At 47.4% G+C, this 16,857-nt stretch overlaps 1 protein-coding gene across 1 annotated transcript in view; it reads left to right on the forward strand.

The window, feature by feature from the left end:
- RNFT2 (ring finger protein, transmembrane 2) overlaps positions 1-16,857 on the forward strand; it is a 30,917-nt gene that overhangs the window by 12,299 nt on the left and 1,761 nt on the right. Inside the window, exons 6-8 of the mRNA XM_015413429.1 lie at positions 12,133-12,282; positions 13,110-13,175; positions 15,309-15,410. Coding sequence (XP_015268915.1) covers positions 12,133-12,282; positions 13,110-13,175; positions 15,309-15,410 — 318 coding nt within the window. The remainder of the gene's footprint in view (positions 1-12,132; positions 12,283-13,109; positions 13,176-15,308; positions 15,411-16,857) is intronic.

Below are 16,857 nucleotides of genomic sequence, written 5' to 3' on the forward strand. Positions count from 1 at the left end.
TGAGTTTCATAAGAACATAAGGGGTGCCCTGCTAGATCAAACCAGTGGTCCCATCCAGTCAGGCATCCTGTTTCACCCACTGGCCAGCCAATTGCCCTGGAAGGCCAACATAATAACGCATATAGAGGCAAAGGCCTCCCTCAAATGTTGCATCCTAGCTCCAGTATTCGGAGGCTCCCTGCCTCTGAATGTGGAGGTTCCTGTTAGTCATCATGGCTAGTAGCCTTTGATGGGCCTCTTCTCCATGAATATGTCAAATCCCCTTTTAAAGCTATTCGTGGTCACAACCATCTTTGTGTCCATTGACAGAGAATTCCACATTTTATTTACTCCAGTGACACATATCCTCTTGTCTTCCCTGAATCTATTGCCCATCGACTTCATTGGGTGCACCCACATTCTAGTAGCATGCTGTCCCGTCCCCGCCTTTTTGTTTTATTGTGAGGCCGCTGGCTAGCAAAGACAAGGGCGAGGGCTGCTTCCTCCAAAGGGCAAAACCTTTTTTTTTTCTGGCCACCTGCTAGAACTTCAGGCACCTTGGAACCAGGAGCATAGACCATCGTGAATGTTCATTAAGGGTTTTTTTAATCATGAAACAATTAACTGATTTCTCTTTGTAACTAGCATTCATATCAAAGTCAGTGAGGATTTGATTATCCCTTTTTTTTTGTAGTTAGTGCATTTAAAAATAGTTGACCAGGATATGATGCTGTTTGACCCAGTGGTTTCTTTTTTCTGGTGAGTATTTTGTGTGTGTGTGTGCCTGGAAGTCATGGTTGACATCTGGCGACCCCTAGTGGAGCTTGGATGTTTCAGAGAGGCGGCTTGCTATAGCCTGCCTCTGCATCCCGGCCCTGGTTTTCTTTGGAGGTCTCCCTTCCAAGTACTTACCAGGGTTGGCCCTGCTTAGCTTCCGAGATCTGATGAGATTGGGCTTGCCTGGACTATCCAAGTTAGGGTGATCCGATGTGTTTTGAAATGAGAACTGCAAAGGGCAGTAAGCTTTGAACATACCCTAAATTGGAGATATATTGTATCTCAGGAAGCCAGTGCTGAGAAAGTCCTTTTTGTGTGCCTGAAACCCTGGAAGACGACTCCCTGTTGGAGTAGACAGCAGAAAGCTACATAGACCAATGGTCTGACTCAGATGTTTTATGCATTCACATATTGTGAAAATTTCACTTGGAGGAACTTTTTGGTGAGGTTTTTAAGGGAGAAGAAAAACAAATCAAGATAGACTATTTGAGGCAATTCCTCACATCTTTTGTAAAAGCTCCATCCCAGTTATTTTTTCTTCCCATGTATGCGGAAGCACCTTTCTGCGATGAAGATGGATGGCAAGCTCAGTATTAAATGCACTCTCTTAATGTTGTTCAGCCTGCGCTGAAACCTCCAGGCTGGGATCAGAAGTGATTCTAAATGGGGCTTTTGCATGAGTAGGTGGGATTGGAATGGCTTCTTCCTGTATGTCCCGCTTGCTAGCACGATTAATTTAGCTCTGGCGATAGTCCAAGGATTGGTTTTTTTTCTCCCCCCTTCACTCTGATGATAATGATTATTATTATTTTATTTGGGGAGATTAATGGGCCGGGTCATGGCGTAATCCAACTTGTAAAAAAGAAAAAAGATATCCGACACACAGCGATGTAGATCGTCAGCTCAAGACAAATTGCAGAGTTGGAAAAGGGCTGCAGCCTTTGCTTTCTTGTCTAAGCACCATCCCAAGTCCTCATTAATCCTTGTCCTGGAGAAGAAAGAGGCTGCATCTGTATTTTTAACCATAGCAGGAGGCTGGTAAGATTGCATCTGTCAAAGGCCCTCTAATGGCTCACAGCACAGATGCCTTTCTGAAATGTTTTTAAAATCTTTTCTTTGATGGGGATGTGGATCGTCTCCAGTCGCAATCTTTCTTCCTCCCCCCCGCCTCCCCCACACACACCTTGCAACCAAGGCCCGGGTACTAAATTGCAGATTGGAGACAGTGATTCTGGCTCCTGGCATGGAATTCTGAAACCCTGCAACTGTCTCTACATTCTTATTTTACAATCCCTTTCGGAGAAGACCATTTCTGAGGCTTAGGTTTGCCGAGAGAAGTCTGAAAGCTTTACAGGGCAGTGTTCTGAAATTGGTTGCTTCGTACATGACTGTTTCATTATCTGTGAGTAGGAAAGAATATACCTTTGTCACATTTGAGAGTGACAGTTTATCTGAAGGGTAAAGTTCTCCTACATTTAGTATGGGGGCCAGGTAGCCAGTCTGCAGTAAAATAAATAAAGCTGCCTTGACGATGTGACCAAAGGGTCTTCTAGTTCATCTGTGTGTCACTAGCAGTATGCCCCAGGATACTCACAGTAGGACAGAGATGAACTTACGGAGAAGCCTCATACAGCTTCAGGCCAGTGGACCATCTGGAGCCTTACCTGTGTGGTCTTCTGTGGCTGGTAATGGCTGTGCTGGGTTTCCAGCAGAGAAGCATCTTGCCCAACACCTGCAACCTGAGAATTTTTAACAGGAGTTGCCAGGGATTGAACCTGCTGCCCTCTACAAGGAAAAGTGGGGCTTCTACCACTTTCCCTGTTGCGATGCTATGTGAATATGTGAAGGAACCTGATATCAGTTTGGCCCATTGGCCCATCTGGGGCTTGAACTTTGGATGTTCTGACTAGTAGTTGCTGTTGATGGACCTTTCCTCTATGCAACTGTCTAATCCCTCTTTAAAGCTGTATACGCTCATGGCTGTCACTGTGTCTGCTGGCCGTGAATTCCCACAATTTCATTACTTGTTGAGTACAGTGGCATTTCCTTTTGTCTGTCCTAAATCTATTTCCTGTTTAACAAAAGTGGATGCCCCTTAGTTCTAGTATTATGGGAAAGGGAGAAATAGTTCTTTATCCACTTTCTGCATTGAGCAAACTTCAGAGGACGGCGGAAGTCCGGAAGGCCTGACTGGATCTGGTCCATGGGGTCACGAAGAGTCGGACTCGACTGTGCGACTGAACAACAACATCCACTTTCTGCACCCCATGTATAATTGTATAAACCTCTAATGCCCACCCTTGGTGATTTTTTCCCTGATCTGGAAAGCTCCACTCTTTAGCCTTTCCTCATAAGAAAGTTTCCAGTGTGGTGACATATTTTCTATGTGGTGATTGGTGTAGGAAGCATAGTGTGTTGAATTGGCATGCCTGTGTAGGAAATAACATGCAACCCACATATGCAGTGAAATGTCCACGGGTTTCCCAAGCTGTGGCTTTTTGCAGCTTTTTCATGCAGGTATACACAGCGCAAAACCCTCCTCAGAAAAGCCCTATTGGATCAGAAGTGATCAGCAACTCACGAAAGCTCATACCCTGCCACAAATTTTGTTAGTCTTTAAGGCGCTACTGGACTCTTGCTCTTTTCATTTAATATCCCTTGCTCTTTTTTCTGCTGCTGCATGCAGACTAACTTGGCTACCCGTCTTGATCTATACCTATAGTAGGCAGTAACACACGCTCTCACCCATGTGCCTCAGTCTGCTTATGGGTTTCATGTTCCACCCTACATCTTCTGTGTGGTACTTTTATGATATTTAGAGCACCCCGTTCATTTCCTGTAAGTTCAGAAAAACCTGTTTGGACAATGGCAGAGAAGGGGGAGGAAGCCGGGCACCTGGTGTCCCCCCAAATCTCTTGCCTTTGTGCAAGTAGAACTGTTGACTTCCCTTCTCAGCTCCCCTCCCACCAAGCTGTCGATGCTTAGCGGTGTAAATGAGAAGCTGCCATTTGCCGTGCAGGAAACAATGGGCACCTCCAGGAGCCACATGGCTCGGGCCGTTTTAATTTATCTTAATTCGTTTTATATTGAATGAAATGATAACTGCTTCTTTTTGTTTTTAATGGAGGCCGTTCAGCACAGGGGAGATGTAGCCAAGTCCCTCACCCTCTGGAGGGAAAGGAGAGCCCAGCTGCTAGGCAGAACCCAGACTTGGCATCCTTTGGGCTTTTGGGGGGCTAAGAAAAACTGCAGTTTTGATGGGTGGGTTAATCTCTTGCAGGGGGTTGAATAATTTTCGTGCTATTTCTATTCTGAGAAGAGAAACTGGGTGTTTTGTATGCTGTCCAAGTAATGGCTGTGCTCAAAGCTGTGGTTTGTTTAAAATGTGGTTTATGCAGCAAACCCTGGTTCTGCTGTGAGGTATAAGTAAGAAATCCCAGTTTCTGCATAAACCTCAGTTTGTCTGCAAGCAGGGGGAACATCCTCCATATACGACTATCTCTTTGGTCAGGCAGTTGCATGGGACACTGTACACAACAAGCTGTGGCTTATGAAAACAGACACAACAGTTAATATACACAGTGGATTGGATCCAACCAGCTTTCTCACTGGTGAAAAGGGCAGGGGAGGCTTGGATCCCTCCAAAAGGCTACGCTGGGGATAATGGGACCTGCATGGATAAAGCCACATGAGATGGGTTGTCGTAAGGAGGGGAAATGAATGAAATTGATAGAGAAAGCTAGCTGGATCCAATCCAGTGTTTAACAAACAAGCCCCTTTTTCAAAACCCTTATTTAATTTACCAGGAAACGAACCCCAATTTAGTGGAGTTTGTATTCACAGCCAGCTTTAATCAAACTCTAGTTGATTGTGCCCTCTAAACACAGTAGCACTTTGGGATGTTCCAGTGATGCTGAAGGATGTAAATCTGTCAAAACACCATTTGTGTAGACATGGAGATTTGCCTACTAATAATATAAGAGGAGGAGGAGATTGGATTTATACCCTGCCCTTCACTCGGAGTCTCAGAGCGGCTTACAAACTCCTTTCCCTTCCCCTCCCCACAACAGACACCCTGTGAGGTAGCTGGGGCTGAGAGAGCTCTTTTGAGAACTGCTCTTGAGAGAACAGCTCTGACAGGACTATGGCTTGCCCAGGGTCATCCAGCACCTGCAAGTGGAGGAGTGGGGAATCAAACCCGGATCTCCTGGATTAGAATCTGCACATTTAACCACTACACCAAACTGGTTCTCAGTTTGCACACTGGACAGTGTACAAAACCGCCGCAGTCTGTTAATATGGTCTGAACATCAGCGGTTGTCCACATTGATTGCATGTTCTATGAAATGTGCTAGTGTTAGAGAGCCAGTGTGGTGTAGCGGTTAGAGTGCCAGACTAGTATTTTGGAGACCCAGGTTCGAATCCTTACTTTGCCATGGAAGCTTAATGGGTGAAGTTGTGTCAGTAACATACTCTCAGCCTAACCTACCTCACAGGGTTGTTGTGCAGATAAAATGGAGGAGAGGATGCTGCTGTAAGCTGTTTTGGGTCCTCACTGGAGAGAAAGGTGTGGTATAAATAAAGAGAATAAAATAACCAGTATTTATATACTACCCTTTATGTGTAGGTTCCCAGTTGGTGCTGTTCACATAATATTTCTCCATTGCCACAAGCAAACCACAGGTTCCCAGTTGGTGCTGTTCACATAATAGTTCTCCATTGCCACAAGCGAACCACACCATACCACAGTTTATTTTTGGGGGAGGGGGATGCTGTCCTGTTTTTACCTTTGCAGCAGCCTTATGGTAGTTATTTTTAGAGATAGGAGGGGATGGCTGAAACAGAGCAATTGGGTTCAGTTGTAATGGAGAACCATGATTTACCTCTGGGGGAATGCTAGGGGGCAGTGTGTTTTCCTCCCTGCTCTTCCCCCCTTTTCTCTTCTACAGACTGCTAATTTGAGATTTCCACTTCCACGGCAGGCTGCCTTTTGCTGTTCCATCTGACCTCATAAGCTGGGCTTTGTGTTTGCCCCGCAAGTCAGAATTCTGAACTGAGGACAAACTCTGGAACCCTGGTTTGCAGGGCAAGCGTGGCCTAACTGTAATTTGCTAGCTTGAACATGGTTGGAAACTGGGATTTGCTGCAAACTTGCAAGTTGTTAATTAACTGACTTTACACAAAGGGAAGGAAAGGTGGAAGCCTGACCTGAGGAATGCCCCCCCCCCAGGTTCATTTAGGCAGCAGCAACCTACAGTTTGTAGCTGAATCCGAAGGGCTGATTCAGACATTAGAAAGTCTTTGTATCTACAACGTGGCTACCGGAAGGACATTTGATCAAGCGTGCAGAGCTGAAGACTCCTGAGCATATGGGGGCTCGATTTGGATTTGGGCCACGGCGCTCAGGAGAGGGGGCTTTACCCCCTTCCCTGCACTATTTTCTGAACCCGAAATGTCCCAGGGAGACGATCTTTGCACAGTTGGAGAAACCTGCCATCAAACCATGTCAGTTTCCCCAGTGGAAAACAGCATCTCCCCCAAATTGGAATTTTTGGGGCAGGTTTTGTTAGCGCCTAGAAGAAGAGGAGGAGATTGGATTTATACCCCGCCCTTCACTACCCAAAGGTGTCTCAGAGCAGCTTACAAACTCCTTTCCCTTCCCCTCCCCACAACAGACACCCTGTGAGGTAGGTGGGGCTGAGAGAACTCTTGAGAGAAACTGCTTTTTCAAGAACAGCTGTGCCAGAGTTATGGCTTGCCCAAGATCATCCAGCCAAGTGCAAGTGGAGGAGTGGGGAATCAAACCTGGTTCTCCCAGATTAGAGTCCGTGCACTTAACCACTACACCAAACTGAAAGCATTTACATTTGGAAGTGGGGGGTTAACCCCCCCCCAACAGCCACCATCGCTTCCAAAGTCTCCATCTTTTTTTTTAAGCGCATTTGCAGTTTATTTTCATGAAACAAAATAATAAAATTTCCTGCCATGTGAGCACCTATATTTTTTCAAGGAGGAGGAGCAATAATAACTTGCTGGCAAAGCCCCCCCCCCCCCCGACTTCCCATCCAGCCCAGGGCGTTACAGCCTTCTCCCCTGGATTTATGTGATTAGCCAGTGCCCCCTAAGAAATGTAAATGGCCTCTGATTTTAAAAGTCCTGGCTGGTAGTGTCCCAGTATAGGCAAGGCTTGGCTTACAGGACAGGTTTATCAGTGGCTACTAGCCATGGTGACTAAAGGGAATCTCCATATTCAGAGGCAGTCAGCCTCTGAATCCCAGTGCCAGGAGGCAATATCAGGAAGAGCCTCAGACTCTATCCCCTGTTGCTGGCCCTCCAGAGGAACTGGCTGGCCACTGTGAGACAGGATGCTGGACTAGATGGACCACTGGTCTCATCCAGCAGGGCTCTTCTTATGCTCTTATGTAAAGCTTCAGTAATTTAGGAAAGAACATTTTAATTTTACTTAGAAGGCCTTGTGTTGTTGTAATATTACTTCCCCCTAAGGATGCTGGAGTTGCAGCCGTGTGCTGTCCCTGAGAGGTCCCACAATTGGACTTGGAGACCCAGATTCAAATCTCCAACTGGGCGGGGTGGGGGGGGAGCTGCCATTCTCAGCTGAACCAGAGCTATAGTACGAAGAAGCTAGGGCTCAAAATGTGATAGGGACAAATCTTCGTGGAATGGTGATGGGTTAGTGGGTGACTAGGAGGATCATGCCAAACTGGTTTAGGAACACACACACACCCCCAAAAAATCTCCTTGTTCTTGTTAAAAGTCCTGCTTGCTTTTACCAGTGTTTGGGGGAGGGGGGAGTGCTGAAGCAAATAAGTGACAGGCCGGTGATTAGCAAGCTGCAACCCTCTGAAAGGAACGGAGGCTGGGCCGGAGCGTGCCTGCTAATCTACTAAATGGCTTGCATTCGGGATCTCCGATCGTTGCCATTACAGTTTTGTTCCGCCACGGGCCCCTGGGATTTCAAGGAGCGGGAGGCGGCAGAGAGCCCGGGTCCTTGAATAAGCGCTGGCGTGACCTCACTCGGCGTCCCAGGGGGGTGGGGGGTATGAGATCATGAAAATGCCGAAGCTCTCCAAAGGCTTCGATTTGTTCGGCGGGCGAAGGCGGCTGGCGGAGTGATCTCATCCTGGGGACTCCGGGGGGAGTGGGCTGCGTCGCCCGTTGCCTCTCCCCCGGGGCTCTAATGGGCTCCGTCCCCATCGCTCCGGCTGCCTCCTCCTCGAGGGCAGCGGTGTTGGAGAATGCGGGCGGCGGCGGAACGGAGCCGCGTAAACAGGCTTGTGTGGCCAGCTCCGCCGGAGCAATAACGCAGAGCCAGCCGGGGAGCCCGCGGCAAAATGTTGCATAGTGGCAGGGCGAATGTTGCGCCCCCCCTCCCAATAACCGCCCACGCTGGCACCCGAAACAACAGTTACTTCAATAGGAGCTTTCCTGAGGCAGGGCTCCGAGCGGGGTCGCAGGGCGCTGTTTCTTCCAGCCAGGGACGCAGCCTGGTCCTTCCAATCCCGGCGCTCCCAGAATCCGCCCCGTGTGCAAATTGCCCTGTAGCGGCGCGCTGGGAGCCCGCTCCTCTTCTGTCCCTTGACCTCGAGGCTCGGCTGGTGGGAAGGCCCTGGCTGCAGTTCCACCACCCTGTGCCGCCAAGCAGGGCGAGAGGTTCAACTGCGCTTTCGCGCTGCCCCGGTTCTGGGCCTCTGCGGTGTCAGGACGGCGTGCATGCGAGGGGGACGCTCTGGAAGTTGGGGGGGCGTGTCATTTTGGTGTGAAGGGATGCCAGCCTCCAGGCGGGACCTGGGGATCTCGCTGGAATTATAGTTCATCTCCAGACTACAGACTAGAGATCACTTCCCCTGGAGAACGTAGATGCTTTGGAGGGTGGACTCTATGGCATTGTACCCCACTGAGGTCCCTGTCCTCCCCACGCCCCACCCCCAAATCTCCAGGAGTTTCCCAACTTGGATCTGACTACCCTACCAACCCAACCCCACCCCACCGTGTGTGTGTGGTGGGTGTGTGGGGGGGGGGCAGCCCTCTGAGGAAGTGGGAACAATGACTCCTTGATCTCTTCTCCCCACATGCTATAAACCCTTGAGGATTTCAGTAGACCAGTTTCCTGAAACAAACAAACACCCCAGTGATCGTCAGTTGCCCTCAACCTCCCTGGTGCATACTCAGGTGACTTTTTTCGGGGGGGGGGCTACCTAAGGTTCCTCCACCCCGATATGCAGAATCTCCTATATTTTCTGTGATTGATCCTTTATTTAGATATTTATACACTGCTTTTCCAGCCGGTGGGGACCCAAAGCCACTTACAACATAATTCTCCCTTCTTGCATGTTACCATCACAACAACCCTTGGAGGGTTTGGGGGTTTTTTTTGCCATCAAGTCACAGTTGACTTATGATGACCCCATTTTCAAGGCAAGACAGGTTTGCCACTGCCTTTGCATCACTGGTGGTCTCCCATGCAAATACTAACCAGGGCTGACCCTGCTTAGCTTGTTAGCTTTGATGAGATTGGGCAGACCTTTGAGACCGGCTGAGCTAAAAGATGGTCCAGCATTGGAGGAGTGATTTAAACTGGGGTGTTGCAGATCCTAGTTTGACACTTAACTCCTCTGTCACACTGGCTCTGTTCTGTGACATATAAACACCATCCCAGAAAGAAGAATGGATGCTTAACCCCTTCAAAGCTGTTATTTATTCAGAACCCAATTTAATTAGTTGATTCAGCCACTAAAATCTCTACCATTAATCAACTGAGATGTCTTTAATCACACAACAGCCCTCTGTGTTGAAACCCAATCTAACCCTTTCTTCAAGAAGCTTAGGGAAACATTGATGGCCTTTCTAACTTCCCAGCCCCTTTTTATCTTCACAACAACCCTTTGAGGTAGGTTAAGCTGGCAGATAGACACAGGGGCATAACCCAGGGGGTGGGGGAGTGGTGCTCTTTGAGATCTGTAAGATGACATCGTGGAGGCCAGTAGGCGGCAGGGAAGCACAAATCCTTTTCAAAACAAGGCTGAAAATTCTGCAGGTGGAGCAAAAGGGATCAGGATAACAACATCTCCTGATGTCTATATTTTCAAGCTGTTTTTTCTTTCCCCGGGAGTGCAGTTAGCTGGGAGGTAAACACTGATCTAAATTGCTTTGCAGGTCCCTCGGAGATGCGCTTGGTTAAGCCAGACTGTCTCGTATGTAGAGAAAGTTTTTGGATGAGATTCTCTTCTCTTATTGTATGAAGAGCCTGAGCTTTCTGGCTGCAGCGCTTAGCTCTTTTCAGGCTTCGCTGCCATTTCAGGCACAGACAGAAACACCCTTATGCCACTCCTCCGTCCTCTTCCTTCCTTAACATCCTATGCTTTAGAGCCAGTGTGGTGTGGTGGCTGAAGTGCTGGGCTTGGGTCCGGACACCCAGAGTCAAATCCATTCTCAGCTGTGAACCGGGGCCAGCCGCTGTCCCTCAGCCTCCCCTGCCTCACAGGATTTTGTTGCAAGGATAAGGTGGAGGAGAGCAGTATTGTAAGTGGCGTTGTGTCCCCACTGGGGAGAAAAACAGAGTATAAGTTTTTTTTGTTTTGTTTTTAAATGAAGGTGCTTTAGATCTTGTTCTCGTAGATGGCAAATGACGTGGTGAATCTGTTTATGGACTCCAGCACGTCAGGCTGTCCGAGGGAACTTGCACAACTGAAAGCGATTACTCAAAAAGAAAAAATCCTTGCAGGCTGAAACTCTTCTTGCTCATGTCCTAGTTTACTGAGCTGAGGGATTTTTTTCCCCCCCTCGGAAAAGTTGAACCCCCACCTGTAGTCTGAACCGGCATGGTCCAGAGACAGGACTCCCCATTTCATATGCAGTCTATGAGAAGCATGTAGAGGCTGTTTTGGAGCCAGACACTAGGCAGCATAGGAACCTCAGGCAGAGCTGCAGGTACTTTGGACTCTGTGTGTGTGTGTATATTAAGTGCCATCAAGTCTCTTCTGACTCGTGGCGACCCTATGAATGAATGTCATCCAAAACGTCCTATTGTTAACAGCCTTGCTTAGGTTTTGCAAACTTGAGGCCCATGGCTATCTTGATTGAGTCAATCCATCTCATGTTGGGTCTTCCTCTTTTCCTGCTGCCTTCAACTTTTCCGAGCATGATGGTCTTTTCCAGTGACTCCATTTTTCTATTCACTCCATTTTTAGACTCAGACTCCCCTGGGCCTCCTACTCCAGGCTTTTGAAACCTAGTGGTTGGATTGCTATATCATGTGGTATACATGGGGCAGCCCTTGAAGACAACCCAGAAACTTCAACTGATTCAAACTCTGTAGCCTGGCTGTTTTCAGGGTCTAACGAACAGCAGTGTATCTTATTTTAAAGCAAAATTGTTTTCAAGTTCAGTTCGAGGCACTTGTTATAACTTCTAAAGCCCTTCATGGCTAGGGACCCATTTATCTGACCAACTGTGTCATGTCTCATGCACCAGATATGATCTTCCGGTTGCCACCTTTTAGACATTTCCCCATACAATGTTGCCTGCTTAATGTCCACTACAGCCAATTCCTTTTCTATAGCGGCTCCCACTATGTTTTAGTGATTTATACACCACCTTTCTCCTCAGTGGGGACACAAAGCACCGTACATTTTTCTCCTCTCCTCCATTTTATCCTTACAACGACCCTGTGAGGCAGGCTAGGCTGAGAGTGTGTGTCTGGCCCAAGGTCAGCCAAGAGCTTCCATGGCAGAGAGGGAGTGAGAAGAACCCCAATCTCCCTGATCCTAGTCTGACAATCTAACCGCTGTACCATACTGGCTTCCTGGAAAGGACTCCCTCAGGAAATAAGGATGGTAGTATCCATAGAGGTGTTCCAAAGGTGTTGTAGGGATGTTTTAGTTGTGAGGGCACTTGGAAATTGAGCTGCAAACATTTTGTGAGGCTCTTCTAAAATATGTATATAATGGTTTGTGTTATGTTTTAATGAAATTAATTGTTAACTGCCTTGTACTGCAAGGAAAAGTGGGAAGAATATAATAAAAGTATATAATACAATGAATATATTTTCAAGGCTAGGAACGTGTGGTCTGTTTATTTTTAGTAACCACTGAGATCCTTAGACTATTGAATTCTGCAGGTCCAAACCTAGAATTCTGTCTGAAAAATATCCCACATTCTGTTCAGGATTTTCTAAGAAAGAGCTTTAAGATATATTTCTTCTATCACACTTCCCAAAGTTTTAATACTATGTGCAGTTAGCTGGTCATTCACAAGTCCGAGAACATGCTCCTTTGATTGCACTGTGAGTTTCTCATCTGAACCCATTATTTGTGAACTCATGATAAATGACATGGATTTTTTCCCTCCATCTTACAGGGGAAGTTCTATTTGGTCATTGAAGAACTGAGCCAGCTGTTCCGTTCCCTGGTACCCATCCAGCTGTGGTACAAATACATCATGGGAGATGATCCATCCAGCAGTTATTTCCTTGGGGGGATTCTCCTTATCTTGTACAGCCTCTGCAAAGTAAGAGTCAGCCTGAGGTTTTGTTAATTAAACTATTTAGATCCTATTTTTCTGGTACAGATGTTTGAAAGAATATCAGTTTATGAAATATGTCTGTATCTGACGAAGGGAATTTTGACTCTCAAAAGGTTATAGCCTGAAAATCTTCTTGGTCTGTAAGATGCTACTGGGGTCGAATCTAGCTAAAATATGGCTGGTGTCATTAAAATAAAAACAATGTCTAAAGTTGCAAAAACAGCATCAGTAGCCCAGTGATTGCGAGGAGACAAAATAAAAAGCACGGCAAGGGAGCAAGGGCCGAAACTTGCAGCTAAGCTGGAGCAAAAATCAGAGGGAAATAAAATTAATGTTCCTGCTGCAATCATTCCAGGTTAAAAATTTGGTTGCCCTGAAGGCCTGTTGAACAAAAAAGGGGGGGGTGCTTTCTGATTGTCGTAAAAGACATGGTAAAATACAGTCATCTGGACAAACCTCGTCACCGGCTGTATCTTTCCAAAACAAACATTGTCTAAGTTTTATGGTGTTTTACGTTTCACTTTGGAAAGCTGCCTAAAGCCTCTGGAAAGGCAGCGAAGAAATTTCCTACATAAATAAGTAAATAAATAAAATCCATCTAAGCTAGTGGGCTTTGCTCAGTCTTGTGGAAACGAGTTCCACAAGTTAAGTATGCTTTGTCTGAAGAAGTCCTTTCTTTTGTAGTTGACAGCCAGACCCTTGTTAGTTACTGTATCCTCTGTCCTTAAGAAGGGACAGTCTTTTCCTTGAGACATACAGTTGTTCATGCATTTCCTCTACAAACAATTGATCTCCTTGCTTCTCTGTTCCAGTCTTTCGACATCTGTGGTCGTGTGGGAAGTGTAAGGAAAGCCTTGAAGGTCCTTTGCACTCCTCAGGTGGGTATAAGCAGCTGCTTCAGTTCTTATAATTAAAGTAATTGGATGTCTTACCAATTACAGGGAAGATCTTTTGTAAAAGAGGCTGGAGGCTTTCTCCCATAAGGTCAATCTGTCACATTTTTTTATCCTCCCCTTCTGCCAAAGAGCTTAAACCAACATACACACATCTCCTGGCCTTCATTTTATCCCGGAACTGTAGCTTTGTTTCGTTTTTTAGTGCACTGAAGCGGTATAGTCCATTCTATCCTGTCAGGACTCTACCAGCTCATTCCTACATGATTCTGCTGCGTGTGTAGATTTGTCCTCATATCATGCTCCTGTGTAGTTGAAGGTGAAAGCAAGAGAGTAAGCTGTGTTGTACTTTCTTCCTGATGTGCTAGTTTGATAAATCTTTGCAAGTCGAGCAAATAAGGTGAAGTAGTCAGAAATGGCATCCCCCATCCTTTTGGCAGGAACTTTTGCTATGGAGTTTAGTTGTTTTATTAGCGCTTACTTCTTTGGCCTGCAGCAACTTGAAAACTGATTCTTCTTGTCTGTCAGCAAATCCGCCATAGACAGACAGGAGAAGGCCGTTTTAACATCAAAATGACATGAAAATTCTGCCTAAGGGACATGACATGAAAATTCTGCTAAAAGTCTGATTTTTCCCTGTTTTTAAATGTTGTACCTGATGAAGAATTCTGGGGAATTTGAAAGCTTGCACACTGTTAAGTACCATTGGTACAATACTCTCTTCCACCTTGGGACCAGTGCTCCCTCTGAGCTATGGAGTCTTGTGAGCAAAAATTCTACTTTGTGAGCTACTGGCATTAAAGTTGTGAGCAGGCAATTTGGCTACTGCCAAAACTAGTTTAAGGGCTGTGGTGGCTCAAGTGGTTAAGACGCTGAACTGCAGACCGGAAGGTCTGTAGCTCAGCAGTTCGAGATCCGAGTGCCGCATGATGGAGTGAGCTCCCGTCTCTGGCCCCAGCTCCTGCCAACCTAGCAGTTTGAAAGCGAGAAATTGCAAGTAGATAAATAGGTATCACTTCGGTGGGAAGGTAACAGCGTTCCATGCACCTCAGCATCTAGTCATACCGGCCACAAGACCACGGAAATGTCTTTGGACAGCGCTGGCTGTTCGGCTTGGAAACGGAGATGAGCCACGCATCCCTAGAGTCGGATTTGACTTGCTTTTGAGCAAGGGAGACCTTTACCTTTACTAAAATTAGTTTGCTCTGGAGCAGTCCTTCCTGAGCAAAGACAAAAATGTGTGAGCTGGAGGCTAAAAAATTGTGAGTTAGCTCACACTAACTCATCTTAGAGGGGACACTGCCTGAGACTCTACTGCATCATTTTGCTGCATGGGTAGATCTTCCTGGATTTTACCACTTCAGACTGCAGATTAGGAGATCACGTAGTTGCCTGCTCCTTTCCTTGCTCCTTCTACTGGGGATGACGAAGAAGGGTTCCAGCCTACCCTTTGCTCTTCCAGGCTAGTTTCACACCCTGTCCCAGCCCTAGTAGCAAACTCGTTGTGTTCATAAAGATTCCAGCAACATGAACAGGGGAGACAAACCAAAGGAGGTCCTCAAGATGGAATAAATCCAGCCCTCCACGCTCACCTGGATGAAGCTGAGTCTCCACCTTTGAGTCCCATAATACACCCTTTATGGCTGAGCCCAGGGGTCATTTCGTAGAAAAAGAGCTAGGGGGACTCATTAGCATAACTCATTAGCATATGCCACACCCCCTGACATCAGGGGCCCGGCGGTGGACCTGCAAGGCCAGTGGGAGTGTGAGGAAGCCCCGCCAAGGCCCTCCCTGGCCCCAGGCAGGCAGGGGCAGGGAGGAAGCAACTTACCCTCCCTCTTCTCCTGTTTCCTCCTGGCTGAATGAGGGCTGGAAGCGGGGCGGCCGGAAGCAGGCGTGTTCAGGTGCCCCGCCCCCCTGCCCCTCCCCCGGGGGAACTGCGTTCCCCCGCGTTCCCCCCCCCCCGAAATGACCTCTGGCTGAGCCCCTTTAGGTTTCTGGTCAAGCCAGCAGAACTCTGAGCAGCTGACGTAATAGGCAGGTGGTCTAAATCTGGAAATCGTGTCTTTACCTTTCTGGTCCAAGTGCTAAAGTGTCTTCCTCTTGTCCCTTTGACAGAACTATGGAGTCCGTGCGACTAGCCAGCAGTGCAGTGAAGCTGGGGACATATGTGCCATCTGCCAGGCTGAGTTCAGGGAACCGCTGATCCTCTTGTGCCAGGTAATGGTTATTGATCTTTTCCCCCCACTGTGCGGTGACACACGTCAAGACCAGTGACATTCCACTGTTCTGGTCTGCATGAGTTTCCCCTGTGCCCCAAGGGAAGGGTCATAGTCCAGTGACACAGGACAATACTCTTTGTGGGCAGCAGAGTCCTGGGTTCACCTTTGGGAACCTCCAGTTCAAAGCATCTTACCTAGCAAGATGGAGAGATGCGCCCAGCTAGAATAGACAGTACCGGTTCAGCTGGACCAACAGTCCGGCTTAGAATAGTAGCATCATATGAAGGAAGAAGGTTGAGGGTATGGATCCTGAATGTACCAGTTAGCATGAGCTAGCTCACAGTTTTTTAGCCTCTGGCTCACACATTTTTGTCTTTGCTCAGGAAGGCTGGCTCCAGCAGCCAAATCACCCACTCACAACTTTACTGCCAGTAGCTATCAAATTAGAATTTTTGCTCACAAGACTGCACACCTTAGAGGGAACATTGGTTGAGGGTATGGATCCTGAATGTACTAGGAGATATGCCAGCCAAGCTCCTGGAGCAGGGTGGGGAGAATTAGTGATGGGTAAAGAGGCTTTGGGTGCAAGGCATAGGAGGGTATTTAAGCTGGGCAGAAGGGTGAGGTTGCAAACAAAGTCACTGTCAGAATTTGTGCTCAGAAGCAGGACTGCATGGACCGCTAAAAAAACAGCAAGGCCCCCAAAGAGCTCTTGCTCAGGACAGGATACAGGTTTATAAAATTATACATAGAAGGAGGGGGAGGATTTATACCCCACCCTTCACTACCCAAAGGAGTCTCAGAGTGGCTTACAATCTCCTTTCCCTTCCCCTCCCCACAACAGACACTCTGTGAGGTAGGTGGGGCTGAGTTCTTTTGAGAACTGCTCCTGAGAGAACAGCTCTGAAAGAACTTGTGACTGACCCAAGGTCAGACCAGCAGCTGCATGTGGAGGAGTGGGGAATCAAACCCGGTTCTCCCAGATTAGATTCTGTGCTCCTAACCACTATACCAAACTGGCTCATGAGGTGGAGAGTGTGGACCGAGAGAACTTTTTCTTCCTTTTCCATAATACTAGAACTTGGGATCACCCAGTGAAGTTGATGGGCAGCAGATTCTGGACAGATAAAAAAGAGTAGTCACTGAAAAGAGTAATGGACCAGTAGAATTCATTAACACAGATGTAGTGATGGCCACTAGCTCAGCCAGCTTTAAAAGGAGATTAGACAGTTTCATGGAGGAGAAGTCTGTCAGACTCCAGCACTGGGCTGGAGTCCAGGGCTGTCTCCTTCTCCAGGGTTCTTCTAGTTGGGCTTGCCCTGGAGGAAGGATCCCGGACAAAGTCCCTCAATGTCTGCTGGCCGTGACGACTAAAGTGAACCTCCACATCCAGTGGCAGTAAACCTCTGAATACCATTGGGGGGGGGGGCCAAGGTGCCCTGTTT

Source organism: Gekko japonicus, unplaced genomic scaffold (genome assembly GCF_001447785.1).
Source record: "Gekko japonicus isolate JY-2015 unplaced genomic scaffold, Gekko_japonicus_V1.1 scaffold85, whole genome shotgun sequence".
Classification (NCBI taxonomy): Eukaryota; Metazoa; Chordata; class Lepidosauria; order Squamata; family Gekkonidae; genus Gekko; species Gekko japonicus.